Source organism: Haliaeetus leucocephalus, unplaced genomic scaffold (genome assembly GCF_000737465.1).
Source record: "Haliaeetus leucocephalus isolate CR32 unplaced genomic scaffold, Haliaeetus_leucocephalus-4.0 Scaffold395, whole genome shotgun sequence".
Classification (NCBI taxonomy): Eukaryota; Metazoa; Chordata; class Aves; order Accipitriformes; family Accipitridae; genus Haliaeetus; species Haliaeetus leucocephalus.
Window position 1 is genome coordinate 6,855,652 of NW_010972831.1, and position 27,991 is coordinate 6,883,642.

At 35.8% G+C, this 27,991-nt stretch overlaps 1 protein-coding gene across 8 annotated transcripts in view; it reads right to left on the reverse strand.

Moving 5' to 3' along the window:
• BCAS3 (breast carcinoma amplified sequence 3) overlaps positions 1–27,991 on the reverse strand; it is a 374,628-nt gene that overhangs the window by 332,203 nt on the left and 14,434 nt on the right. For all 8 annotated transcript variants that reach the window (XR_774766.1, XM_010573787.1, XM_010573786.1 and 5 more), the window contains 2 exons: positions 23,362–23,443; positions 14,090–14,162 (listed from right to left, as the gene is read on the reverse strand). Coding sequence is in view for 7 of the 8 variants with exons in the window: in XM_010573787.1 (XP_010572089.1) it covers positions 14,090–14,162; positions 23,362–23,443 (155 nt within the window). In the remaining variant the exon portion in view is untranslated. The remainder of the gene's footprint in view (positions 1–14,089; positions 14,163–23,361; positions 23,444–27,991) is intronic.

Consider the following 27,991-nt stretch of genomic DNA (forward strand, 5'->3'; position numbering starts at 1 on the left):
GGGTAGGGGGGGGGGGGGGGGGGTGGGGAGAAGACTGTGTTGCATTAATAATGCAGCAAGATGTTGGAACGCAGTATTTAATACTGACTCCTCACCAGACAGGACATCATAACTTTACTAGACAATACAGAAGTCTCATACATGTGAAAAACAGTTGCCAGCCCATTTTTAAAGTTTGGATCCGAGAATTTCAGACACATTTCAAACGCTCAAGGCAAAGTACTATGGGCCAAATCTGCAGTTATGTTGACCTGCATAGTTCCAGATGTTGCTATTTCTTTTTAAAAGGTATCAAATGAAGCCCTTAGTTATAAGCAATACATAGAAGAAGAAAATAACATTAAAAACTGACTGATGGCTGTAGGGAGATCTATCGCTCCATAAATATGAATTGCACATTAATTTGAAAAAACAAACTAGTATAAAGGTAATTGTTCCTAACAATTTACTTAAAATTGAAAGATCAAAACAAGTATAATTATGTTTAAGACATGTTTCCATAGACAAAGGGCATTAACTCTCTCATCAAAAAATAATAATAAAAAAAGTATATCAAGCGTGTATAGGTGATAAAATACAGTTATCTGAATTGAGTACCCATTACTCTGAACTTCACGTTCAAACATCTTCAGGATACCTACCCATGTAATTTTATAATGTTTTTCTTGTACAATGAATAAAAATGCGGATACATAGATTTCTGCCATCCCTTCCTAAATGGACTTATGTGTGTGAAGGCAAGCTACTTCCACTACACAGTTTGTACAGTATTGTACACTAAACCTGTGATTAGCTGGATACTGACAGAAACAGACTTCTCTGCTGCAGCCTCTACAACAAAAATCCTCCTGGTTCCTAAAGTTTATTGTAGCTCTGTCAGCAGAAAAGATACAGCAAAATGCCTGTCATGAAGATCAAAACATTAATTTCAAAGTAGTCAGCCTACTAAAAGGCAATGCAGATAAACATTTTCTCACCACTTTTGCACATTGCCATCATCTGCAACTTCGGGTGATCATTCCTTTGCCATTGCTGAGACAATGAGGTTACTCTCAATCACATTCATATGACAGGCAAAACCCCTGACTGAATATAGATATTCCACTCTTGGGACTGTATGGGGGAAGAATCTGAAAATACAAATTTCCTTGACAATCCTGGAACAGATGTTCTGAACTGACAGAGGTCACGGATTTTTTCAGTTCTGAGTACTTTCAACAACTATTATGTCCACTTTTGTTCAATTAAATCAATAGCTCCTTTGCTTCCTGTCTGTAGCCGAGGTGTCAGAAAGACTGTATCGTCCATCAACAACAGGAGGAAAATTTAAGACTAGGTTTTATCCACACATTCGTATTATCGTAACAGATACTACAAGAATAGTACCATCACTTCAAAGAGAAAAGTAAAAGGGAAGGGGAATCCTTAAAAATATTAAAATGCTTAGCAACCTCCAAATTACTCTTCAGTTTCGGCAGCAGATGGCTCTTCCCACATTCTGCACTACCAGCAGTACATAACATGTTTCTCCTATTGTGTTTTCTGCCCATAACATTACTCATTCTCGTCATCAGAAGAGACTAATTTGTTGTTTTGGGTTTTTTTACCTTTCAAAATGCATGAAGCTAAATAAAGCCATACAACAGCCTACAACCTACCTTTATGTACTGCAGCATGTTGTATTACATTGCTTCATTCTATGGCATGTGGCATGCCTGTCGCTGAAGTGTAAAATATAGCACAAGCTGGCTTTTCAGCTGTGGCATGCTTTTGCAGAGAGACTAGAGTGTGACACACTTTCCACTTCACTGAGACATACCACATGTTACAAAACATAGCTGTCCCATCATATTTCGAGTTAGTTAATATGGGAAGATTAGCGGCATCTCAAGAGATTTGTTTATCCACAAGACTTACTTGACCATAGCTATCACTGAGGAAAAGTACATCTGGAGCTCCACTTTTCAGATCAGAATCATTTTTTCTGGTACATTCTGGACTAGATTTTGTTCTTGTGTGTAACCAAACAGTCCTTTTATACAAAAGTTAGGAACCTGCGCTGGCCGTCCTTGCCCATTCTATGAACATACGCTTAACTGGAAAAATTCCTGTAAATCTTGGAGAGCATGAGCAAAGATAAACTGCTGAGTAGAATACAACTGCATTTGTCATACCTATAAAGATTAACATTTCTATGATTAGCTGATTAAGCTTACTATCTGGTAGATGCATTTCCTCCAAAAATATAGAATGAAATAAATTTAAGAGTTGTCTTGTCCTCCTTCTTACTGTCAAATGAAGCAGAATTCACCACTGAAATAAACGCATGTAATTTGTATTGTAATAAATGCTACACCAATCTTTGAGCTCATACAAGATGCACCAAAATCAAAAACGTAGAAACTTTTTGCATATCAAAAGAAAGCCACATGTCACAGCTTAATAGAAAAATATCAGATTTCTGGGAGCGCAACACTGAGAGCAAATTGATGCTGAAATATGTCAGCTCCAGTTGAATTTCAGCAAGCATGTGTAGAACCCAAACAGAGCATTTTGTGGAGCCGCTGAAAGCCTCATAGCCACAGCTAGCCCTAGATTTTATAAACTGACAGTATGTATGAAACTCCAAATCAATACCAAAGTTTTTTTCTTTATGCTGAGGCATTTTTTTATTGGTGGTATGTTCTGATCAACGGCATATCAGAAGATAGTATAGTTAATATAGATGGCAGTTGATTATTGCAGCATATGTACGCTAGCTGTATATATTTAAAGCATTGCTCCATTTAATAAAGAATTCTACCAAAAGCTAAAACAAATCTGAGAGTCAAAAGAACTCATTCTTCTGAAGCGCACTACAAAGCTTCTTTGAAAATACAGACCAAACCTTTGCTCAGCTACTGTGAGGGTCGTGTTCCTCTACAATCTGTGTATGTTAAAGGGCCCGGCTTGCCTGTGACTGAATGCTCAATAATCAATATTTAAAAGGCATCTTTACCTGCAACTGTTAACATGGCAAAAGTATTATGAAGGATCAAATATTTTATCCTGTTGATTCTTGCAACAGATTTCTTTAGATTTCAGATTTATTTTTTTCTTTTCTCTGCTTTACCTTATGATTCATGGCTCTGACAGGCCTAATGGCATCTTCTCATCTCACATGTAATCACCACCACCAAAGGCCAAATTAAGCAAGCGGCTCCACGCCCGCCTGCCCCACCATCCCAACCCCATGCAAAACCACTTTTTGGATTCAACATTAAACACCAAACCTTGTACCAACCTGTTTTATCTAAAATAGGTTTGCCGTTGGTGTCATTAACAACATAAGCAGAAACTAATGGGATTGTGCAACACTTCATCACCTCTGTATTAAGTAGCCTCTGCCTCAAATTGCATGACAGCAATCATTATAAGACATCTTTCAGTTGTTTATGAGTCTACTAAACCTTAATTGTTCATATGCTAGTACATGGCTCAAATTAAAATTTTTGAGAAGCTTGAAAACAATCCCATTTCCAAGAAAGAATTAGAGGGTTTTAGAGTGCATATAGCTGAAGTTGAGCAGAGATAAGCTTAGATCTCATGGTTAAAGTATCTGAAAAGCACTGTGAACAACAAAGCCTCTATGAGGTTCTGGTCACATCGGGTAGGCCAAAATTTTCACAAGTGCCCGTTAATAATATGTTCTTACACCTTGATTTACTTTATGACTTGACATAGCAGACCATGTTCTACAGACGTGCAGAACTTTCACTGTAACTGAACTCACCGAAAGCTGGTTTAAACTTAGGAAATAGTACCTAAAAATAATTACTCTGAATAAAGGAGCCCCGTGAATAGCAAAATGAATAGCCTGCTTTTCTTAAACTGGCCTTAAGGTTGAGATGCTATATGACCTGCTTAACATAAAAAAAAAAAAGAAAAAAAAAGGCATTAGCTTATGTTACAGCCTTTCTCTCAGTGAAGCCACTGACATTGCCACCTCCTTTACTGGACCACTTTTCATAAAATTTGGATGAATTTCATAGTTAAATGTGGCTGATATTTCCAGGAGGAATTACAAGGAAAGGCACACAAAAATCGTGCATTCTCACCACAGAGACAGTCACCTAATACAGCAGATGCCGCAATGCAAGATACAGTCCTTCAAATTGTGCAGGCAAAATGGATTAAAACTTTTAGAGTTATTTTATTAATGCCTCATCTGTAAAATAAGATAATTATACTGTACAAATATTCTATTAATAATTTAAATCACAATTAATTTTAAAAACAAGTCTGTGAGCAACCATCCAAAAATGCAGTAAGGGGGCTCCTCAGGTGATACTCTGAATATATTACCTAGTCAGAATTTAAAGAAAGAAGGGATTAAGCAAGATCTTTTTTTTTTTTTTTTTTTTAAGAACATGCCTTAGAGCTTTTTCACAAAGGAGCCTTCTAAATATCTATTTTGAATTACTGAAGAAAATTTAGTGCATTACATGTTTTAAATTATTAGTAAATTTAAAGTTTTAAAGCTACCAAAATATATTCATTCTGCTTCAAAAAAACAAATGCAAACTAAAGAAAGAGAATATCATATTTTTTTTAATGGATTCCACTTATTGTGTTTTAATTGTCTTTTTCCATACTTCGGAGATTAAAAAGAATCTAATCCATACATGAATGTTTAAGCTTTGCAAACTCTCTTGACGTTTCCTCTGTGTATTAAATATTTTTGAAGGAAAGAAAAAGAAAAAGGACAAGAAGGACTCCAGAGAGACCACTGTAAGAGAGAAAATAGCATTTAGTAACAGATGCAAAGTTCAAATACCATCAAGTTGTAGTGAATTACTCAAGTGGCAGCAATTGTGTAACAATACAGATAGAAGGGCTGTAAGTTAATGCAGTTTGCAATTAGCTGCTCAAACTATGAGCATGAAGTGACAGCTGTTATTTAGGAAAAAACATATTAAATAGCATCTTCTTTTAATTGATTGAGAACTCGATATCTGATGGTGTTAGTATCCTCAGAGAAAGAGAACAACTTAAATCAGCCTGAAATTTCTAACTGTTTTGCAATGTACTTTAAATCTTTCTTACACTATATAACCTCGAAATAACACTAAAGCATATAAGAAAAGAAAATATAATCCTCAACTGTTCTCTGGGTCTACGTCACATTGATTTATAACAGTTATTTCTAAGACAGACAAAAACACACAGATGCAAACAATTACTCTATTTTTGTAGGCAACAAGTGAGGTGGGTGGTAACTGAGAAATTTTGAAAAATCCTGTCACAATATTCCGTTTTTTCTTAAGTAACCCTCATCACACAACAAACGCTCGCCACATCAGAGACTTTCCAGGGCCTGAAGGGCCACTTTGATTCCAGACCGCTGCAGGCATTAGCGGGGACGTAATTAGGGTAAAAAGTTCAACCACAGTTCCATGTCTAGAGTGCTGCCAGAAATAAATTTCCTCTCATTCACTGGTTTCTACTGTACCCTCCCTGAGAAACATATTGAAAACACATTTATCTTTGTAGAGTTTGTTCCTCTTCTAATTAACTTTATAGCGTTTACAGTATTTAATAATTTAAAGTGGAATTTAAAGTGGCCCTGGAACCAGCAGCTTTGCCTGTAATGGCGCTGTGCATTATCTTTTCCCTGTAGTGCTTCTTTTGACAAGTTACTCAAGGAAGGTATGTGCTCCAGCTGGTTTTATCTGGCTGTGCATTTAGCAAACGGCTACTTCCTTCCCTCCATCTCCTCCCCGTATCATTACACGCACGGGGGGTTGGAACAGCAGTAAAATGAAACTATACCTCAGCTCGGAAATCTGCTCTCCCAGGCCTCTATGCTATCCCACGGATCGCTTAGAAAAGGTTTATCTTTTTACAGCTTAATAAATCAAAGCTTTAGAAGGTCAAAACTACCCATAGTTCTCACCAACCGGTCAAAGTTTGACCCCAAATACGCATTTTCTTCCTTCCAGTTTTGGTCCAAGATTAACAGTTTATTATAGTTCAAAGGTTATTTCTCACTATAGTTCACTCGGGCAAACATTTGGTATACCAGAAGAACAGCAGATCTTTCCTACTCTCGGTATTTACAAATGGAAACACTACCTTATTCCATTAAAGCTGTATCTCCTAGCATTTTAATCTGTGAGAAAATTCACAGAATTACCAGTAAACATTACTTGAACATTGCAAAAATAGATGAAGTACATTAATTATAGAAACAAGTTGCAAGAAAAAATTCTGGGATCTGAAGAGCACTTTTTAGGATGAAGAACATTGCTATCTTTAGCACATAACAGTCAAATCCAACATCACTATAGGGAATTTAAACTACTTTATTCGGGGGTTGTGTCTCTCAGGACCTTAAAAGCCACCACACAACCTGTTAAGACTAAACTATTTTTTCCTACAACAACTGGAGAGGATAATGTTTTTATCTGCTAGAACGGAAGGAAATCTTTGCCAGGCAGTTGATAGGATGGCACACTTTGCAGTTAATGATGCTTTACAGTTTTTCAACAGTACAAGAGCCTTTGGGACTCAATCCCTCAAAGATAACAGAAACAAGAGAGCTTTACCCAACTTAAAAGGTTCTACTATGCTTTTTAAAACAAAAACAATTAAATTAAGTTTGCTCTCTAAAAATTTAAACTTATACATCCGTGACAGTCTTCAAAAAATAAGGCTGAAGAGAAAAATATATGACCGAATTTTGTGCAGTCTTCAATAAAAGACCACAAATATTTAACAAACTTCATGAAATCTATTTCTTGGTGTCCAATACAATTGAAAATCACAACCATCTGTCCAACCCATTTTTATGTGTGATTTGAAAAAAAACATGCTGCATTTTATCTTGAGTGGATACATCCTTTACACACTCAATCGCATGATTCAGTCGCTGGCACAGCCAGCTGAGTCCACGGCATAACCACTGCATTTGCAATGGCATTCTAGTAAAAATATTCCAGGGAGAGTTACTTCGAGCAGTGTGAGAACTCTGAACAAGAACTTCATTCATCATAGCTAACTTCCTTCTCTTGGGTGATCCTTCCAGAAAGCTTTGCTGTTTGTCTCTGACAAATCATTTCACAGCTAGCTAATTTTAAACATTCAAAGCCGCACTTAGAACTGGACACTGGATTTTAGCATTAACTAGTTACTTTGTCAGATAAGGAACAGGGTCATGTGATTTTAAAATATTAATGTGAGAATATATTAACACTTTAATTGCATTGTTTCTATTCTTACTCATGTAAAGCTGCTCTCTACCTAAACCTTAACACGCCCATAAACACATTCCTGAGTTAAACTTGTGTAAAGGGTAGTAGGTTTTAATCTACAGTAGCCATGTTAATAAAGCATGCTTCCTGATAATCTGCTGCCAATTGATTTGCCTTGTAAACTGATCAGCAGGGGAAAAAAAATGCTGGCTAGCCAAAGTTACACATTTTGTTTGCTCCAATTACTCCTCCTTCTTTAACTTGCCCTTATTTCCTTTCTCCTCCCATGATTAAAAAAGATTACCTCTTGCTTCTCATGCCTTTAAATGACCTCCATCCAATTTTTCAAGTCATCCAAAATTTTCCATCACTTGACACCATTAAATTAAGATGTTTTTCCAAAAATATACGCTAGAAACCTAATACACGCTACAGGCTGGCTGCATCAGTTACTGACTGAGGTCCTTTACTCTCCACAATGTAGAAGGTTGGAAAGTCTACTGCCTCAAACTCTTACCTTTTAATCTTCTATAACTGATCTTTCAATTAGCTATACTTCTATAGTCATCTGATTATCATACATGTAAGATATGCCTATGTAAGATTTTGGCATAAATTCCTAGTCTTTTATGCATCTATATTTGGCTCTTTGGACAAAGGACAAGTGCACCAAAGCATCAAAAACTTTTTGTAAGGATGGTTTGAGATGTGGGTTGCGTTTCAAGGAGATCTTCAAGATTTTTTCCCCCCATCTCCTGCTGAATGATTCATTAGCAGAAGATGAAATATTGCTATCCAGAAACATGGCTGTTGGGACAAGTCACTTATAGGATTTCTACCTTCTTTGTTTTGCTCTGTTAAAAGAGGGATGGACAACAGAATAAAGCATTATAGTAAGCGAGTGAGACCACAGTTCATGGCTAACCAGCTTTAGCAGCAAAGCTAACCTAAGAAATCCCCTCCTCTGTGCTCATTCCCGCCTTCATGCTACAACTGACTCCATTCTCAGTTGCACCTTGCAATCCTGCATGCAACTGTTCATAAACCAAGTGACTGAAATAATCTGTATCATTAAAAAATAAAATTGGAGCACTATTTTTTACTCGGATTATTTCTGTCATCTCCTTTACTCTATGGTTCTACAACCAGTTGAAGTGACACAGCCCAGGGATGCAGAAAGCAGCAGCACAAGTGGATGAGGTGAGTAGGAATTTTAAGTTGTCTTTGCTGCTAGCCAGTGAAACACAGAGCTATGGTCTAAAGCCTACCCTGCTGTAAGACCACAGTTGTACTGATACAATCCTTTAGCTAGACTGGTATACATTTCGTTACAAAAATTTTGTCCCCTATGTATGATAAACTGCTTAGCTAATAAGGAAAAAAAAAAACAAAAGGAAAAAAATCTTTAGAGTAGAAACAAAGTTTGGTAACTCATAATTAAGCATGATGGGGTAAACACTTGAGTCATCAGAACACTTGGCATTTGAGGAAAGGTAGATACCAGGCTTTAAAGTATTTAAAACATTCTGTACTCAGGAGAGGTGGTTTCATATGTAAGACACTGCAATTACTCATCTCTGTCTTCCCCGCCCCCTTCTCCCTTTCTCTGCACCTACACACACTTTTTTTTTTCCCCATCCTGGCATGGTCACTTCTATTTTGTTAGCTTTCTTGTTACCTGTACTACAACCACTCTCAAACCCACAACTTCTTTGTTAATAATCTAAAAGAAAACAAAATTATACTCGTCAATTTCCCCTTAAACTTCTCCATTAGCTAAAATGAAGCATTTACTTAAAGATACCAGTACATTTACATTTGAGCAAAACTAAAAGCACGTCTAATGTATTTTGGACCCCTCTGGTGTATTTGAAGGTGTTCTACAGATCCAGTATGTTCTAAACTATGGTTTCAACAACCTATATGGGGAAAATAGGAATATATTTCCATTTAATATAACTGATCTTATCTAGTTATCTTTAAACTGAGTAGCTCCGAATAACACGCACTGATTGGTTCTGCCATGCAGTTTTGTGGCCACCACTACTACTTTTTTTGAGGAGGGGAGTGGGGAATTCTCTGTTCAGTTTACATATTACTAATCTCGATGTTTTACCACCTAGAAAATTCATTAAATGTACCAAAACCCCTCAATTCATTTTGTGTGTGTATAAAGGTTTGTTTATCTTATCACCAAGAACAAAGTAAGTATGCCTCTACAAAACTCCACAAAAACAAAATTTATGCAGATGTTCTTTCCTTTTTGGTTTTCCTTTAATTTGCAAATCTTGTAATCTAAGACTGAAGTTGACTGAACCAACATCTAAACCAGCATAGCAGTATCAGCCAAAAAACACAATCTGTTTCCCATTTATGTGTCAAGACTGCATCCTTTTTGGGGGCTGAAAAAACTATTGTTTTGAAAAGATTATATAGTGAATCATAGAATGGTTTGGGTTGGAAGGGGGCCTTTAAAGACCATCTGGTCCAACCCCCATGCTAGTCATTTTACTCGATGGAAAATTTGACTTTTAAAATACAAAAATGTGTGTACCAAAAGCTAGTCAGAAACTCAGATACGATGCAAAAGTTTAGAAAACACAAATTTCATCTCCCCTGGTAAAATACTCATTGTGGGGAATACAAGGATTGAGATTACTGGCAAATCTCTCTCTGCAGAATTTTTACATAAAGCAGGTGCCAGAAATTAATTTCAAAGTACAAGGTTTAAAATTTTAGATACAGTAAAATAATTTTTTTTTAAAGCAGGTTCTCAATCATGACTGTCACAAAGAATTCAAGATTTAAAATTAAGAAATATTAAACTTAACGTTAAGACCTTGATACTGATATTCAAAGGAATTTAAGTTTTATCAGCATATATTGTATCATTGACTACTGTATTAGGTTACATTACAAGAGAGATGCACCCGACATGCCCAGTTACCCAGAAGCTGATTTCTAAGTTAATACATTGTTAAATCCATGAGAGACATACTAAAAATTAACAAGATGGTTTTAGATCCGACAAAAATCTGTAATTAGTAAAACATTAGGGGATCTCCAGGGTAAACTACTGTATTTCTAAGTTACCAAAGAGATCTTTCACTGTATAAATGACAATAAAAAAGGTTCAGGAATGAAATATAAATTTAAACATTTATTTTAGGCAAACATTATTCTGCATAAAGTACTTTTATACCCATCTTTGTTTCATAATGAATGAAAGAAGTCCTAGCATATTATCACAGACAAAAATTATTCATTAATTTCTTTCCATTAAAGTACATGGTACATTAGATTGATAACAAAAAATACTGAAGTTATTTAATGTAAGTGATATTTCTTAAGTTATTAATTCATGACTACTTGAAAATTCTTTGGATTCCAGATTGACAAATGTTCTACATTAAAAAGAATATCTTTTTATCATATTTCCCTCATTATAGTGTATTTACTTTACAGCTAAAGGAAAAGAGAAGAATTTCCTGATGGTAACCACTAATGCAGACTAGTGGTCAGAACCAGGAAATCCCAGCTCCTAACTTGAACGTGTCAATATCTCATTGATACAGCCCTAAAAGATAAAATACTATTAAATGACAGTGCAGTGGATCTAGATAAAAACTATATTCTGTCAGATTTGTATTACTTTAATGGCTTAGCATCTTTAGCACTTAAAACTTGCTCATGTAACTTTCATACCTGCTGAATTCAAATTTCTCAAAGATTTTTATGCATTTGAATATACGTACATAAGTCCATAAAAATCACAAAACATATCAACACATTTGTAAATACAATTACTTATGTATCAAGCAGAACTGTATACACACAGTATTAATAGCTCTTTAACACATACACATTTTTATGGCCAAAAATAGCATGTGATAATTTACAGCAACTCCTAAGCTGTAATGAAGAGTTAATACCCTACTGAGGTTTTATCATGTCAGGTGTCAAATGCATTTATTCTTCACCTTCCATCCAAAAAATTAACAACTTCAAAGCGCTTTCTAGGAGAGCTACTGAAAATGTATCTAAATGATTGCCAGGGAAAAGAATTTAGATAAGAGTATTGTCTCCAGATACAGCAGGGTCCAAAAATGTTCTTCAACAGCCCTGGTGCCAGCCATCAAATCTTCCAGAATGTTAACCATGTCCCTTATTTATTAATAACAGATAACAACAAAAAACTTATTTGGAAATGTCAAAATTACCAGGGATGTTCCAGGAAAAGAGTAACAATAGCTGCAAATTTAAGCAGAGCAACCAGAAGTCAGAAGTTTTGAAGAATTGCTAGGGAAAATCCAAATGATGATCAAGGCTGAAAAAGTCAAACTTTTTTTCCCACAGAATCATTCTCCTTTGTAAATGATTCTGACAGATTTTAGACAATAACCTGGGTAAAATTGGAATGGGAGAAAGCCAGAGGACTGTTGGAAGTAGCAGAAGCACCTTGGGAGGTCACATGTTTCTCCTCTAAAAAAATGACAACCTGGTATCCCATCCTCCTAGTGAGGATGGGGATAAGGGCAGGTGGACTGGGCTGGTGGAATTGTTTTCTTTTGAGACTACATCTTGCAAAGGTAAGGACATTGGCCCTATTGTCATAACCATGTCCAATCTCATTCAGTTTATATTAAAGAAAGACAATGTAGTTTAATGTATTGGCGTAATGGATTGCGTGTTAGGAGACTTGGATTTCACTTCTGGATCTGCTTTGGACCAGTTGCCTTTGAGAAAATCATTCAGTCTTTTAGACACTTTGTTTACCTTTCTGTTGAATGGGAAATATTTTAGTGCCAGTGCTACATCATTTCACTGATTATTTTACCTGCCATTTCAGTAGACAGAATAGGCCTCCTATTCCCTGCACATTTTCAGTACCGTGCTGACAGCTGCAGTATTTCATGCCATAGCCAGCATAATCTCCAAAGTAGGTGAAGAGATGATTGTAGCGAAAATCAAGTGCTTTGGAACAAATGCTCTAGTATAAATGTAGTATTTTCTTCAGATATATGATTAAACAAGGTGTTTTATCTGTCCACAACCATTAAGATATACAGGAAACAATGTTAAGTGCAAAAGATCAAGAACTGAACTAAAATTGTGATTCAGGTTCAGAGGCCATTCATAACACAGCTATATTAATGTTCTACACAAATTCTTCTTTATGCATAACAGGCATTGTAAAAAGATAATCAAATGATCTATGAATGTAACAGAAGAAAAAACAAGTGCGACACTTGAGTCAATTTAAAAGCAGTGTGACTCCAGTTGAGGGCATACTATCAGAGAACTCTTAATCTGAAAGCTATTGATGAAATAGGTAATTTGCAAGGACTCTTTCAAAAATAACTTGTAATTAATAGTAAATGTAGAAAAGTGTTTCAGAATTTTCTGTTGAAGGGTCACCACCATGAGTAAACTGGTTCTTTATTAAATGGGTAAACGAGAGCCTATAGCATAGTCTCCTTTTTTTTAATGATGTGCTAGTCTTCTGGTCACAGTGGAAAGCCTGATTTAAAATCTTCTATTTGCAAATATTTAACTACTGATAAGTAGTAACACAAACCTATCCATTCATTTTGAAAACATACAAACTTTTTTTTTTTTTTTTGGTAGAGAAGCAGAAACTACCAATAATCTTTGAAGTATTTCCCATTAATTGAGGAATACAATAACACATTGAAAGTAACAATCCTTATAGTTTGTTCACTCCTTGGATAGCTCAGCTTCTAAAGTAAAGGTATGAAGGAAAGCTTTCTCCATCCAACGTATCCTCTACATATATAAGTACGCTGTTTGGATTAAGACAGAAAGTCCTACAAGAGCAGTATTTGCATAACTGGTTACATGCACTCTTATTTAGGAGAAGTTATTCACGAGATTACATACACTTACAAGAGGAAGAAGGAGAAAAGGCACTATGAGAAGTTTTGCAGGTTGGAAACACATCAATAAAAAGACATTTCACTTCTCTACACTACATGGTTTTTGTTTTAAACATTTAAGACAAGTAACATTAATATTCTAGTTCAACACAGTAATAATACATACAGAGAAATTTACAGAGACTTGGTAGCCTTCCTCCACACCCAGAGTGATTAAATTCTTAATTGAAAAGGGTGTGGTACAGAATTAGTCTTATTACTGTAAGAAGATTTACTTCAACTCTTTAGCCTTTGAATCGCTGCATAGAGGATTACCCTTGAAAAGCAAATATTTTCCTTTAGGTATAGATATAAATCCTTTGCATCGTCTGAATCAAGGTATCAAACAGACACAAAGTATCTTAAGACCCTCTTTTATAAGAGGGGTGATACAACAATACTGTCCAGAGAGCACAAGACAAGACTGTTAACTTATTTTTCTAACTTAAGTAGATTTAACAAGTGTTTTGCTATCAAACAGTGAGTGGCTGTAACAATGAAATTGCTTGGTGCTTGTAATTCATTTGGTATATGCTGATTGAAAGCATCTTCTAATTACTTTTTAAGACACAGATATTACTTTAGACACTTCTCAATAATAATTCTGACCAGGAGTAATATAAGAAAAGGCTAATCATGAAATTGTGATTACACTGAGAACAAAATAAATTCAAAATACCTCTTCATCTAATTTATATCAAGAGTCTCTATTTTTTTATTCCTTCTAAAAAGCTTAAGCCATGGGCAAATGTGTGCTGACACACTGAAAAAAAAAAAAACAACCCCAATTTTAAAAGCACTTCACGGTGTTATCCCATTAGCAAAAAAGGAATAGAGTTTTAAAGATTAAATCTACTGGGGTTTTTTAGATGATAATACAATCTATATATAAGACTTTATTCACAAAAAAAATATTCTTACCCAGAAGATCCAATGCTTTTGCACACACCAAGAAGAGGCCGCTTCTCAGAAAAATTATCACATTTCTGAGCACCTAATAAGGAAAGCAAAAAAGAAAAAGCAAATCACTAAGTACTGTTTGTGTCACCTTTCAAAGTATGGGTGTACATGTTGTGGAGGTCCAATATATTGAAAGGATATTGAATATATAATACAAAACTCACAGCCTGTACAAGATTAGTGATAGAAATACAAATAACAGGCAGAGTCATGAACCCTGGAAGAACTATTCTTGAAAGAGACAGCAACGAGTAACAAAACAAGTAACAAAATCTGGCCAGAATTTTGGAGTTATCTTCTATTCATTTCAGTTGGGGTTAAGGATTCTGTAACTGTAACAAGTAACACTTGCTCACTTTTCATTGTTTTATAAAAGTTGTCTGTAATAAGGCTGTTGCCAACTTTGCGTGAATTTCACACATTGGTTTCCAATTTATTCTACTGAGGTGTAAGCAGAGCATAAGAGTGTTAACCATAAGAGCACAGCGTAAGAGCAGCTACTCTCTTTAGCATGTGACAAACCGGGCTGCGGAGTGTTTGCCCAAAGCACGGCCATGCTTACACAGCCCATGCCCTGTGCCTAAGAAAATACAAGATTAAGTTCAAACCAGGCTTCAATCAAGCGATTCAAGCCTTTAGGACCTCCAGCAACTTCCAGCGAGACTCAGCCTATGCCTCCTGTTCACTCAAAGTGAAAACACCATTCTAACACCGTATCCAATCTACTTTTAAGGTTAGCTTCACCACGTAACACCAGCGCAGCCCCAACAGCAGAGTTTGGCATGGGCTCGTCCTCCGCTCTAACTCAGTTGCTGAGACAGTTATGCCTGCCCTGGGATCTGTGCATGCCGCCACTGCTGGCACCAGAGCCAGGCCATTAAAACCAGCCTTTCGCCTTCCCAAACTGCAGTCACACCTTCACTCCAGAACCATCAAATTGTTAAACACGCCACACTTCTTAAAATGGGATTTTAAAAGTTTTGAAAACTTTGCCTTATTGCTATGTAAGCAGAAATAAAACTGAGTCAAAAAAAAAAAAATCTCTTCTACTTGTGAACAATGTTTAGTAAATTCCAGGGTATGTTTCTACCCAACTTAAATAATAGAATAACAGCCACCACCACCACCACTACTAAATTTCCTCCATTTTCTTTCAACCTTTGCCTTTTTAATTATCTATCTATCCATAGGTATGCATGTATGTGGTGAATAATGGAATTTTATTTTTGTTTTCCTCCATTATACACCAAACCCTTTGATCTAGAAAGATGATTAGCGATATAGTCTGTTCAAAATTTAATTCAGAAATACTGGTATGCTGCACTAAATCAATTATTCAGAAAGGCACAACAATTAACAATATACATTTTCACATAACAGTCTCTGTTAATTATTAATAACTCAGGTACATGCAATTAATTTGTAACAAAAAATGTTCAGTGCTCTCATCTGTACAAGGGTAAGTCTTCCCTCCTACACATTTGGGTATTTATAAAGTCAAATGGGTCATCAATAATTTCACCATCAACAATAGCTTTACAAGTAAGCTAAAACAGCCAAATGTATTTTCCTTTTATTCCTATTATTTCAAGGGCTTTTATGAGTCATACCTGTACTGTATGTACTGACCTGTAAATTGATAGATGAAACATATACTCTTCTTAAGAGTCTGGCAACCAATTTTTCTTCAATACAAGTAACAGATGAACTCCATTTGTTTCTGTTCACTTAGCTAGTCGCTCTCAGCATTAAGGGTGAAATGCTGACTACCAGGAGTTCTGACATTGATTTAAGCGGAGCCAGGATTTTACCTTAAGTATTCAACTATACTTTTTTTTTTTTTTTAACTAGGATATATTAGAGATATGAATTCATACGTTTCTTCCTGGTCTAGTTCTAAGTTTAACAACAAGGAAGGAGGAGTGGGGAGTACAGGGAAACAACTGCACAAAATCAAAAGGAATACCAGTTTTTAATACCCACAGTACAGATTTGCAAAATTTGTATAACAGGTGCTTAAACTTCTGATTTCAGTCTGTAATGATTGAGGTCCTCATTTAAAAAAAAAATCCATTTTCTACTTCAAATACATACTTTCAGAATGTAAATATTAATACTGTAGAAAAGGATCATTATTTTGAGGACTCTGCAGGGCATTAAATCAGGTTAATAGCAGTCCCATTCATGAGATTGCAAAAAGCGACATGTGTTGTTCTCTGCAATGCTTAATGGAGTCAGCAACCCTTTCTAGTTCTGCAGTAGAATTTAATCTTCCAAGTTATGGTGGATTAATTTTTATTTGTAAAATCGTGTTTATTTGCATGTGCGATATACTGACGTTGTACACACCTGCTCCACAGACAGTGTTTAACAAAATGCAGCAGGATGATTGAAATGAAAAACAGCTAGCTAAATCCCTCAAATACAAAAAGTATTGAAATCCTGTTGCAAAGTCTTTTTCTTAAACTCCTTTTATTCTAAATCCTTTTAATTCTGTCATATAACACTACAGCATTTATAAAAAGCTGAAAATCCTGACAAATCACACAATTAAAGTAATGAAAACTGCCCTTCCTGCCAACAAGGCACCACCTTATCTACAGCTCCATTTAGCTAAATGATATACATTTTTTAAAAAAATAAATAAATCTAACCTCAGTTAGTACACTTAAAACTTAAAAAAAAAAATCTGTGGCTAAATGAAATTTCATACAAATCAACATTTAGAACTTTATGAAGGCAAAAGGTTATCCACACATAAGCTCAAAGCAGCTTATGTACTGTACTTCTGATGAAACTGTGAACAGATACCTCTTGGGCCTACTAAGGCCTCTCAATAATGCCAATAATAATAGTAACAACAGCAGCAGCAGCAGCACACCTTTTTGAAGAATAAAAATGAAACACCAGTGATCTTCACAGGAACTCAAAAGCTACTCAAAACTATGAAAAGTACCCCCGTTTCCCTTGAGTAAGAAACACACTGTATAAATGTCATATTCTGATCTATTCAGCAACAGCATACATGCACAATGGAGTATATTTTCTGGTATGTAATTCCACTGATCAAGCTCCACCACAGCCATTTAATAATGCAGTGCACCTCCTGTTCAGCTAAACCCCTCTTATTTCTATCTGTTACTTGAAAATTGTGTTGCATTTGTGGTCCTGGCCCATGCCAGTGTAGTAGCCAACCAGTACCTGGAAATGCATTAGGCCACATGGATGGCATTCACTACGTACAGTTTTCACTCCCTGTTTTGCTGCTTCTTTTGGCGGGGGAGGAATGTTTCTTAACGTTTCTTAATCACTACCATTTTGTGTCTGCTTCCTTATTGAACACAAATGCAAAAAAGCATATGTGCTACCTGAAACAGAAGTGAAGAGGCTCGAGTCAGACCTAAGAACAGTGTATGAATTCTTTCCTCAGCTTCAGGGTAGCTATAAATGCTCCTTTTTCTGCACAAATAAGCTCTAACTGCATTATTCAATATCATGCCTGATCAATGGCACTGCGACTACTGTCCTCATCCTGCCACTTCAGATGCTCCTTTAGCATTAATGTTCTAGGCCATGAGCATCATATTCTATCTCCCTTAACTCCCAGCATCACCCAGACATTTCAAGTATCCAAGTCCCTCTCCAGCACCTGCATCATCATACCTGTTTCTTACATCCCCCAAAAGATATCACCTCAGAACCCCCTTCAACTCCAGTTGATTTCCATACCTACTGCCTCCTCGGCCCATTCCACCCTCCCATTTCTGAGATAAAACAGCAACATTGCAAGAAGCAACACTGGCTGGAGAACATTATCGTGGCATTTCTGTCAAAGAGAGCTGTGCATGTTTACAGAAAGTTGTTTTTTATTCTGTACATAATTTTTTATTTTTTATTCTCTGATAACTATGTAGCTTCTGTATGAAAAAAATGAAAAGATGACCTCGAAACATAGAGATCAATGTTTCTAGAGTCACACATTAACCGAAGACAGACAGAAATATTTTGATTGAATCTTGGTGTAAAAAAAAAAAAAAAAAAAAAAACACCACAACAAACAAACACCACCACACCACCCCCCCCAAAAAAACCCCACCCAAAACTTAAAAGACGTATCAGTCTAACATGGTAAAAGTTTAAGGTGCACTTGTCTAAAGCATTGATGTGATATGGCCAGAACTGAAATGGTGGCATACAGGTCAGCCTGCACAGCTTCAAAGAAATTAGTATTTTAAAATGTCGTGCTCCAAAATTCTTCCCTATAATAGCTATAAAAGGCTTACTTGCTACACTTGAGAATTCTGTTCTGTAATTTCTATAATCCATGCACATTAACATTCATTATACCATAACAACCCACATAACAGTTACAAAACACCAAAACTTAAATGCACACCTGCATGACCCACTTACCCCAATCCAAATCTAGCTACCAACTGCTACTGCTTGTTCAGCTTGCAGGGCTAGGTCCTCTGTTATACATACTATGCAATTATTTTGGCTTTCAAGGACTTAAAACCACTAAGCCACCCAAGTGGTTGAATACAAAACTCACATCTGCCTTCCTTTAGAGAGCAACCTAAGTATTATAGTTCTTTTAAGTATACCTGCACAGAAAGCTGAGTCAGCTTTTGAGGTTCTAATTTTATTTTACCAACATCAAAGATACAAGCAGTAGAGTACAGAGATAAATCTGCTGCAAAATTTAAACTTTCAACAGTTTTAGAGTTTCAAATACAAAACTATTCTGTGACCCGATTAACTTTAGCTTTTCATGTTAATTCTAGTTTTCAACCGTTCATCCATAAGGTTCCTTTGGTTCATAGTTGTTTTAAACATAGTACCTCTGATTTCTTTCTTTTATTTCCTTTCTTACTTTTTTTTTTTCCTTATCAGTCAATTTGACTAAGCAGTCAAATTCATTGAGAGATGTGGGACTATTATATCATCTTTTCTGCAAGCAGCATAATCTAGAAAATGGCAACAAATTAATTCAGTTCACTGGAGGAATTTATTTTCATAATGCTGAGACATGGAAATAGGTTTTACAGACAATGACTGATCTAAACTTCAACACACAAGCCTGTCATCATGTACCCTTTAACCATGAATTACCACACACAATGCTCTTCCTGCAGATTTTCCTAGTTTCTTGATTGACTTTTAAACTATGCAAGCCTGCCTTAATAAATGGGATAGCACAAGGCAGAAAGCAGGGCTGGGGGCTGGCCAGGGCTTTGTAAAATGACCTGGGATAAGTAATGAAAAATGGGAGACTGTAGCACTTACTCACTTCAGAAAGCAGCAGTATTCTGATTTTGTAGGAAAAGAATAGCAAAGCTATCTGAAGTAAATGTTTTATTTCCTTAGCACTGATTTCAGAAGTATATATGCAACAGGCCTCAAAATGAAGTCAAAACACAACAAATTTCAAAAAATACTAGAGAGTTCTGAATCTCTTTTATTAGTGACTTCATAGGTTAAAGAACATAAAACTACTACAGAAAACATAAATAAGTAAAATTTTAATGTTTCTATAAATATCATGGAAATGATAATTAAAAAAGAAAAAGCACAAGACAAATGTAGGAATATCCAAGACTGAATACTTAAAAATATACAGAAGTCAAACTCAGTATCATTTCAATTCTACAAGTAAGTATTCGTGCAGTCAGTTACCTCAGAAAAATGAAGAAAGCATCATCTAGAGGAAGTGGTGAAAAATTAGAAAACACGTTGAACAAACAATATGAAGAATTAGGTTAGCATGGCTAAATAGAGCCATTAGGTACTGTGTGAGAGGAAACCCAATATGGAGTAACTTGAGTAGTAGTCAGGACATCACAAATTTGAATCATATAAAATGGAGGAGGAAGGAGTTAATATACCCTGATTTTTGCTTGGTTCTCTCACTATCATTAACTACAATGATGTTGCCAATGGTAGTTTCCTCTTCACAGAAAATGGTAGCTAAATTTAACTGGCAGAGTTCCAGCTTTGTTTTGTATCTACCACATAGTATGTTCTCCCTTCTAATAATCACAAAGTCTCATCAATTTGTCTTCAAACACATCTTTGCATGCTTGTTTTATCTGAAGACACAGAAAAATCCAGAGCCCAGCAAACCAGGCACCTGTATATATACAAGTAAGTACTAAACTCAATCACAGCATACAGATTTGAAAGCGAAGAGCTAGGCAAGTTAAGAAGCCGTGCCAACCAGATGACTCAGCAGATAACACAGCATGTGGCACACAAAGTGCCAGGACTTAGTATTCTTATTTCTAAGACTGACACTGTCCAGAGATGTTCTCATATTCTGAATATTAGCTATGCAACTTTAACTCCTTTCTTAAGCCTGAAATTTGGTCACAGTGTAAACCTTCAGTCTCCAAAAAGGCCATTTATATTGCAAGCTCTGGAAAACAATCAAAGCCACATCTACTGTTGACGGCAACAGTAGGTATTCTCTGCCCACTGAGACAAGTTAATGCTACATTTGTCAGTGTTATTTACAGAAATCTCTCAATTCTTTACGGACATCTTAGCCAGGCTGCAGACCAACCATGCCATGGACACAGAGACATCAAAGTGCGGCAGTGCTGGGCCAGGTCAGGTCTTGCCTGGTTTGTTAGCTCACACAAAACCCTGCACGAACATTGCGGTGTAGCTGCCAGGTCAGAACAGTTCCAGGAGCCATTTAACTGCTCGAGCATGGCACAGAGCCTGAACTAATAAACCTCATCAGATCTGAGCTGGCAGCATGCAAGGCCAGCTCCAGATACTGCACCACGTTCCTGCTACTAGGACCACTTATAACCTGCTAAATCAGATTTGAGGAGGTCTCCTTTGCAATAAGCCTGCATGAAATAAGCCTGTATGAAATAACTCTTTTGAAACAATACTCTACTATGCTATGAAGCACATGATGCAGCAGACGGTCTAACATCAAAGGACTATAGTATTTTAACAAAATAGTTGACAAACTATTAAGTTCTGCTACTGTAAAGTCACCAAGTTAAAACCATGAGCTTTCCTTTCACACCTGGGAATGAGCTTCTTATCACAAACTAAGATCTGCTTCTAGGAACGTGCCAAATCCATCCACCAAGAGAGTCCTATTTTCAATAATTCCCTTTTTACAGCTTTACAGTAAAATAGTGTTTGAGCCTACTGATGGTAATCAGCTTCTCCTTTACAAATTCCTTTTATTTTGTTCAGAATCATTAAAGCTCATGTGTTAGTTATCTAAGGCCTCTTATTACAGCTTTACTTTTATCTGATTCCAGATACTGGTCAATGATACATTCATGTACTTTTAATCAAAGATTTATTTAAACCAAGCCATGTAAAAAGAGACCAAAACATGTATTTAAAAGGTTTGGCTTAATTTAATATGAGCTAATTTGAATAGTTTTCTAATGTAACAACTATCATTGTCAGATGCTAAATATACGCAATTTAGAGACAGAAACACAGTAACTGCTTAAAGGAGTTCATAAGCAGTGTAACTTACTAGATTGAAAAATCGGAAAGCACTATTTTGCTATCAGAAAAAACAACTTATAGGTTCTTAATTAATTTACTTCATTTTCATTTACAGTCTTTCTCCTTTTTTTTTTCCCCTTTGAGAGAGAAAAGGGCATAGATATCCATTACTTAATGACACACATAACAGCAAAAAAAACCCATAGCTCATCAGGAATTCTGCAGTGTTCCCAAAAAACAGAAGGCACAACATGCTTCTCTATTACTTTGCTCAGGAAATCACTGCAACAATATACAATGTGTCCATTAAACTTTTAACTTTCTTAATTTACTTTCTTTGAAATACTCAAAATTCTTATAATTTACTATTTTTGTAATAATTTAAACAATTAGACTTTAGGCTATATTTTTTGAGTTCGCTAATTAATTCATAATATACTACTAAAATTTGTAATCCAGCATAATCCCCCAAAACCTTGACCATACTAGAAGTACGTTCTTTTCATCCATGAAGTAAAACATGGCAACCAATTTAAGCCAGAAATACTACTCAGCAGCTGTACAGAATAGCTTGCCCAGTTGAAGTTACAGGGAGAGTGGATAAGCAAAATGTTGCTGAAACCAAAAATGAGCCAGGACACCATCAAATCTGAGGCCTTTAAGAAGTCCACAATTAGATTTTGTGTTTAGATTGAACAGTGCCATTTTTTAAAGGGATTTGCTTGTTTATGCATAGTTGCTCAAATTTTGCAGCAAGCTCTTCCAGGGGGTTAACTCAGAATTTCTGAAACAATCCTGCTAAACAAACTAAGCAGCTTGTCTCAGAACCTGATAAAACTCTATTTAAGCAGTAAAAGAGAGAAGGTGCCTATTGGCACTCAAGGGATCATGATAAAAGCTCAGCCACTAAAAAGATCAAACTGTTTGAATAAATTTTACATAAAATAAGCAGAAGAGGAACAAATTAGAACCTAGTACCACCCCAAAAGACAAATTCCATTGTCTTGTTACTTTTAATGGAGTGGAAAAGCAGCCTTTTTTAAAAACCTCATTAAAAGCTGCAATTGCTAAACTTAATGCATGCACTAATAGACTAGATAATTTCACAGTTTAGAAAATACTTTCTATTTTCTTCATAAATAAAATATTTTAATAATCAAAAAAGGACATTTTCTCTTTGTACAAACTATATTACTTAGACCAACTACTTCTTGCATTATCTTACTTGCATTGTTTCAGTTTCACCTGCTGAATGGGTAACCAAAACCTTCTAAAGAGTTGAAGAGTTTAGAAGGGCATCATATTATGATTAGACTTTACAATGTACTATAACAGGAGTTTTTAATAAACGTTGATAATTTCTAGATCTACTGCTATCAGCCACTGCCTTGCCATAAAAAATAATTTCAATATTATTTTACAGCAATAAAATATTGATAATAAATATTCCTAAATAGAATTGTTAACATCTCCGTACTGATCTCTGAGCACAGATATACCTAGATATCCTCTGAACTACAAAGGAAGCAGCATCAAAGCTAAAAATCTGAAGATGAAACTGGAGAAAGCACTGGATCATAGAGTAGAAAACAAAACCAAGTAAATAATACTTATAGAAAGCTATTGTGAAGGTAACAGTTTAAAATGAATGGAAAAATCTACATATCAGGTTGTAGCAATGATTTGGACAAAGATCTGTAAAAAAAACTTATGCTTAATTATGAGCCATATAAATATATACTCACTGATTTGTGGAGCTGGTAAAATCCGTGCAGCTCGAACTGGACCATGACGGACAGAAAAGAGTTCCTGAGCTTCACCACTGATCTGCAAAACATATGGATTATGAACATACAATGTAAAAAAAATATATACACTTATAAAAATATATATATTTAGTAGGTTAGAACATAGGTAGAAAGACATTGTACGAAAGGTAGGTAAGAAAGTAAGTTGGTAAGATACTGCCTTTCTAGCCAACCATCCACAATTTCTCTAAATTAGAATACCTTAGAAGTCTTGAATAACACAAATTATAGCAACAAAGATGGCCTGCCTCCAGCAATGCGTGCCTTAGACTGCCTGAATGAGATACTAGCACCATATTAATAATGACTATACATGTTTTAAAAGAAACAAGACTTGAAAGTTGACTGCTGACTAAAATTAACAAAAACTCTAGGAACCTGGAACACAAGCATTTATTCTACACAGTGCTTGTTTCAAAGAAAAATGCTAACTAACCAATGATCAAGAGTAGCAACTGTCGGTGGTAAAAGATCAGAGAATTTGATATATTGGTACGTTCAACAGTCTCAAGGTGTGACAATTATGATTAAAAAAGGGGGTCAAACTAATTAAGTTTGTCACTAATGGCAATCTTGACAAGATTAAACCAGAAGCAGTTAAGAATTTCCAGACTTCCTGTAAATGGTCAGTCAGAATGCATTTTCATAACTGCCTGGTAATGGATCCGATACGGAATTTCAAACTTCAGGAAAATGGCAAACATTATGAAGCTCATTTCCAAATAACCAACAACTTAAAACATATGTAATAAGACTAAGAACACTGCCAACATGTTGGCATAAAGTTTTGCCAAACGAGCAGTTTACAATATCAAAAGTGAACACGATTTGGAACAAGGTTCTTATGAATCAATAAACTATAAATCCAAGTTAGCTTTTTGAAATGTCATTTTATAGTTGTTCTCATTTCTTTCTGCACTTCAGATCACACATTCAAAAAGTTAAAATACTACTACTGTTTGACCAACAAATCATAAGTATAGCACTTCAGACTCTTAGCTTACTTCCAATCTTAACCCGGAGCCTCATTATTTATTATCACTGCTTTAGATAATGTGGCCAGAATGAAACCTAACCCACTGAAGCACAAGTCTGTCATAAGATTATTTTGAAAACACCATTTGTTACAGAGGTAGCCCATCATTCTGTACACATCAAGTAAACACAGAATGTAGAGAACTACTGCTTTTCCATATTATGCCTGGAATAACATTCAAGCTACACAAATTCGGGGAAAATAACATTCTTAGCCATTTTAGTTTTGCAGAAAGCTAGCAGTTCCACATTGGTATGAATCAACATTACTGTTAATGATGCGATTAGAATTATTCCTGATGGACACAACAGTTTTAAAACTGTAATCAATATGAGAATTAATCCCTTAGTCTACCCTGTTCTTATTTTATTAGGCAGATGTTGCAGTCCTAGCAAATTCTCCTCTTCCAGCTAGCAGCATCATCTGAACAACATACAACATTGCTGTACTCCAGCTTTTGCAAAACAGGTTTAATTCTCCCTCATGGACAGCTAGAGGCCTCTGCTCTGAAGAGCTTGCTGACCAGATTCTATTCAAGACAAAAGAATGATGATCAGAAATCAACGCAGTAAAGGTTTGCCAATTGTTTTTAACAGGTCATGAGTTTGGAGGACGTGTGGGGAAAGAAAAAAAAAAAAAAACAACACCAAAAAACCAGCACATATATAACATCTGCATCCAGAAGACACAACCTGGAAAAAACTAGAGTGCAGCTAAGAAGAAAGTGAGAAAAATTTCTATTCTCTCTCTTTCTTTAAAGAGATGAAAAAAGATGAAGACAGTAGCACGTTTTCTATCCATCAGAACACACCAGCTCTATGAAAAGGGAAAGGAGGAAACGGAGAAGAAGAAAAATATAAGGCTTTGGAACTATTATTATTGGCAATTAAAGATTTTTTCCCCAAAATCATGAAAATACCGTTTCACATGTGTATGCACATCAATGGCTATGAATGAAAACAAGAGGGAAAAGAACTAGCATAACAAAAGTATGGAACAAGTGATTCACATAAAATAAGCCAATCCAATTCAGTCACCTCCTCCTACATTTTAACTATGCCAGCACATCAGCTCTAACTCCAATCTACTTCAAATAAAGTTATAGTCCCAAAAGTAAGATACACTAAGAAGGCCAAACCTTCTTAACGCAGTTTCTGCTCTTAAATATACTGAACTCCAGAGAGCATGTTTATTTAGCCTGTGATGCCAAGACCTGGTAGAGTTTAAAGCTGAGATTTTCAAAGAAAAGCCTAAAATGTACAAATACAAATGAAGTTTATTTGTACTTCAGCACCTAACATGAAAATCCCAGCCCAGGTCTTTTCATGCATATAATGCTTTTACTTTTTAGTAGTTATTTAAAAGATTATTTGAAAGATAACTATTTCATCATTTCATACTGTGGGGAAATTACAGAAAGAAAGGTTGAATGGACTAACCAAAGCCACAGGATCTGACAGTAACAAAGACGAGATTATAGGTAGTTAACTCCTGTTTTGAGACCACTGTAATGTTTAATACTGTAGTGCAACAGGTCCTTTCCTCTCAGTCTGTGTAGGATTTTTTTTTCCACAGGAAAGGAGAAACTTTGTAGAACTAAGAAAAAAAGCAAGTAAATGTTCAGATAACTTCAGGCATCTGTACTGCTCACATACTTAGCAGTTGCTGACACCTGGGAGCCAAGAAGGAGCAAATTTTAAGACATAACCCCACTGTAGGTTTTGTAATGAAAATACAAGATGCCACCCAACCACTGGCATCTCATTTGTAAAGAAAAAGCCAAATTCAGTAAAAGGCACAAAGAAGTTTACAAAAAATCTGGACGTGACACTTCAACATGGATCAAATTAAAACACTAATACTTAACCTACCACAGCTCCAGAAAATAACAGTTTTCTCAAGGGATTTTTTTTTTTTAGTTGTATGTCCTTAACTGTTCTATAGAAACAGGAAATCATAGAAGGCATTGGACTTTGTGTATGCCATGAATTAGTAAGAGCTTGGTTGTTCTTCTGGCTTGCTTGGCATTGAAAAATGCATTAGGGCTTTAAAGTTCAAGATTTTCTTTGACTTACAATTAACTTTTTTAAACACTACCACCAGTAGAAGCTTCTGCTGTTTGCAGCCTTGTAAAAATCTGAGTTAACTGTGGTTAATCAGAATCATGCTAATGCCCTCCACTTACCTATATAAAATAAAATTTTATTACAATTGCTGAGGCCACGTGTGTCAATTTTGAGTGAAAGCACCATCTTCAGGGTAGAGATTATATAGTCTGATCTGCCTGCCAGTTCAGGCCTTATCTCACTCCTGAGACAGCCAACACAGACAGCCAATCTTTTCTGTGAATGGGACACTTATTCCTCTAGGAACTAAAGTGGGACAAGGAACTACATTTAACAGAAGCCCAGCCCCATCGCTAAATGGCTAACAACTTTGTCACTGCCAGTTTGGGTGAGATGTGGGCTGGCAAGTATAAGTAAAAGGCTCCACATCCCATTACCAGTCCCTTGAGCTACAGAGTCTCATAAGCATAGACAAAATATAAATAGACTTCATGAACTGAAAACAGAGCTCTAAATTCTTCAAAAAGCACCTGTGAAGAAAGTAGGCTGTGGCTGCCATTTTGGATTTGATCCAGCTAAGTAGCAAGTCCCTGTGGCAGCTTTCAAAGCTCTTAAAAGTTTTTCTTTCCCATTCCAAAAGCCAAGAATATTTCCAAACAGGTTTCAAGAATTGAATATTAAGCTATAAAAGCAGCTTCAGGTACTTGTTCTATGAAAGAGTGAATCCAAGATGACGGCTCCAAGCTGGTCTGATAGAACATTTCAGCTTTCCCAGCACTTGGTATGAAACCACAAGCCCCAGACCTACATGGAAGGCCGCAAGCAAAGAATATGCCGATTCAAAACCCAGCCCCCAGTCAAGTCTTCATCGCTCTCTTCCAATAATGACAGATTGAAAGAGGAAGAACAACTCTCTCCTCCACTTAGACATCTTGAGCTATGGCTTAAAATATGACAGACCAGAAATCTGGAGCACTGGTTAATTTTTGATGACAGAGCTTTATTGTTTGAGCATACCAGTTTGCACCCATAAAAAAAACAGAACAAAGGAAGTTTTGTTCACACTAAGGATAACTAATAGTTTCCAACCATAGAAAATGGTTTTCACATGGTGGAAGAAAAAAAAAAAAGAAAAAGAAAAAAAGTCAAACATACACCAAACTGAAACAAAATTGAGTTCAAAACTCAGCGCTTAAACTACTGTGCAACTATATAAAAGGAAACTGCTTGTATATTAAACTGTCACAGACCACAGGGAAGATATCAAGAGGCGTTGTTGGGTTTTTTTAAATATTCTTATACATGTTTTAAATATGATATAGAGATCATGATGTGATGTTACAATATGACAACAAGCAATTGACAGATACCACCACAAACTACTGTTTGATATTGGGTTAAAGACTACAACCAGTCCTCTTACTACTGAGAGAGCAAGGAAGGACTGTAAGTAAAAGGGCAAATT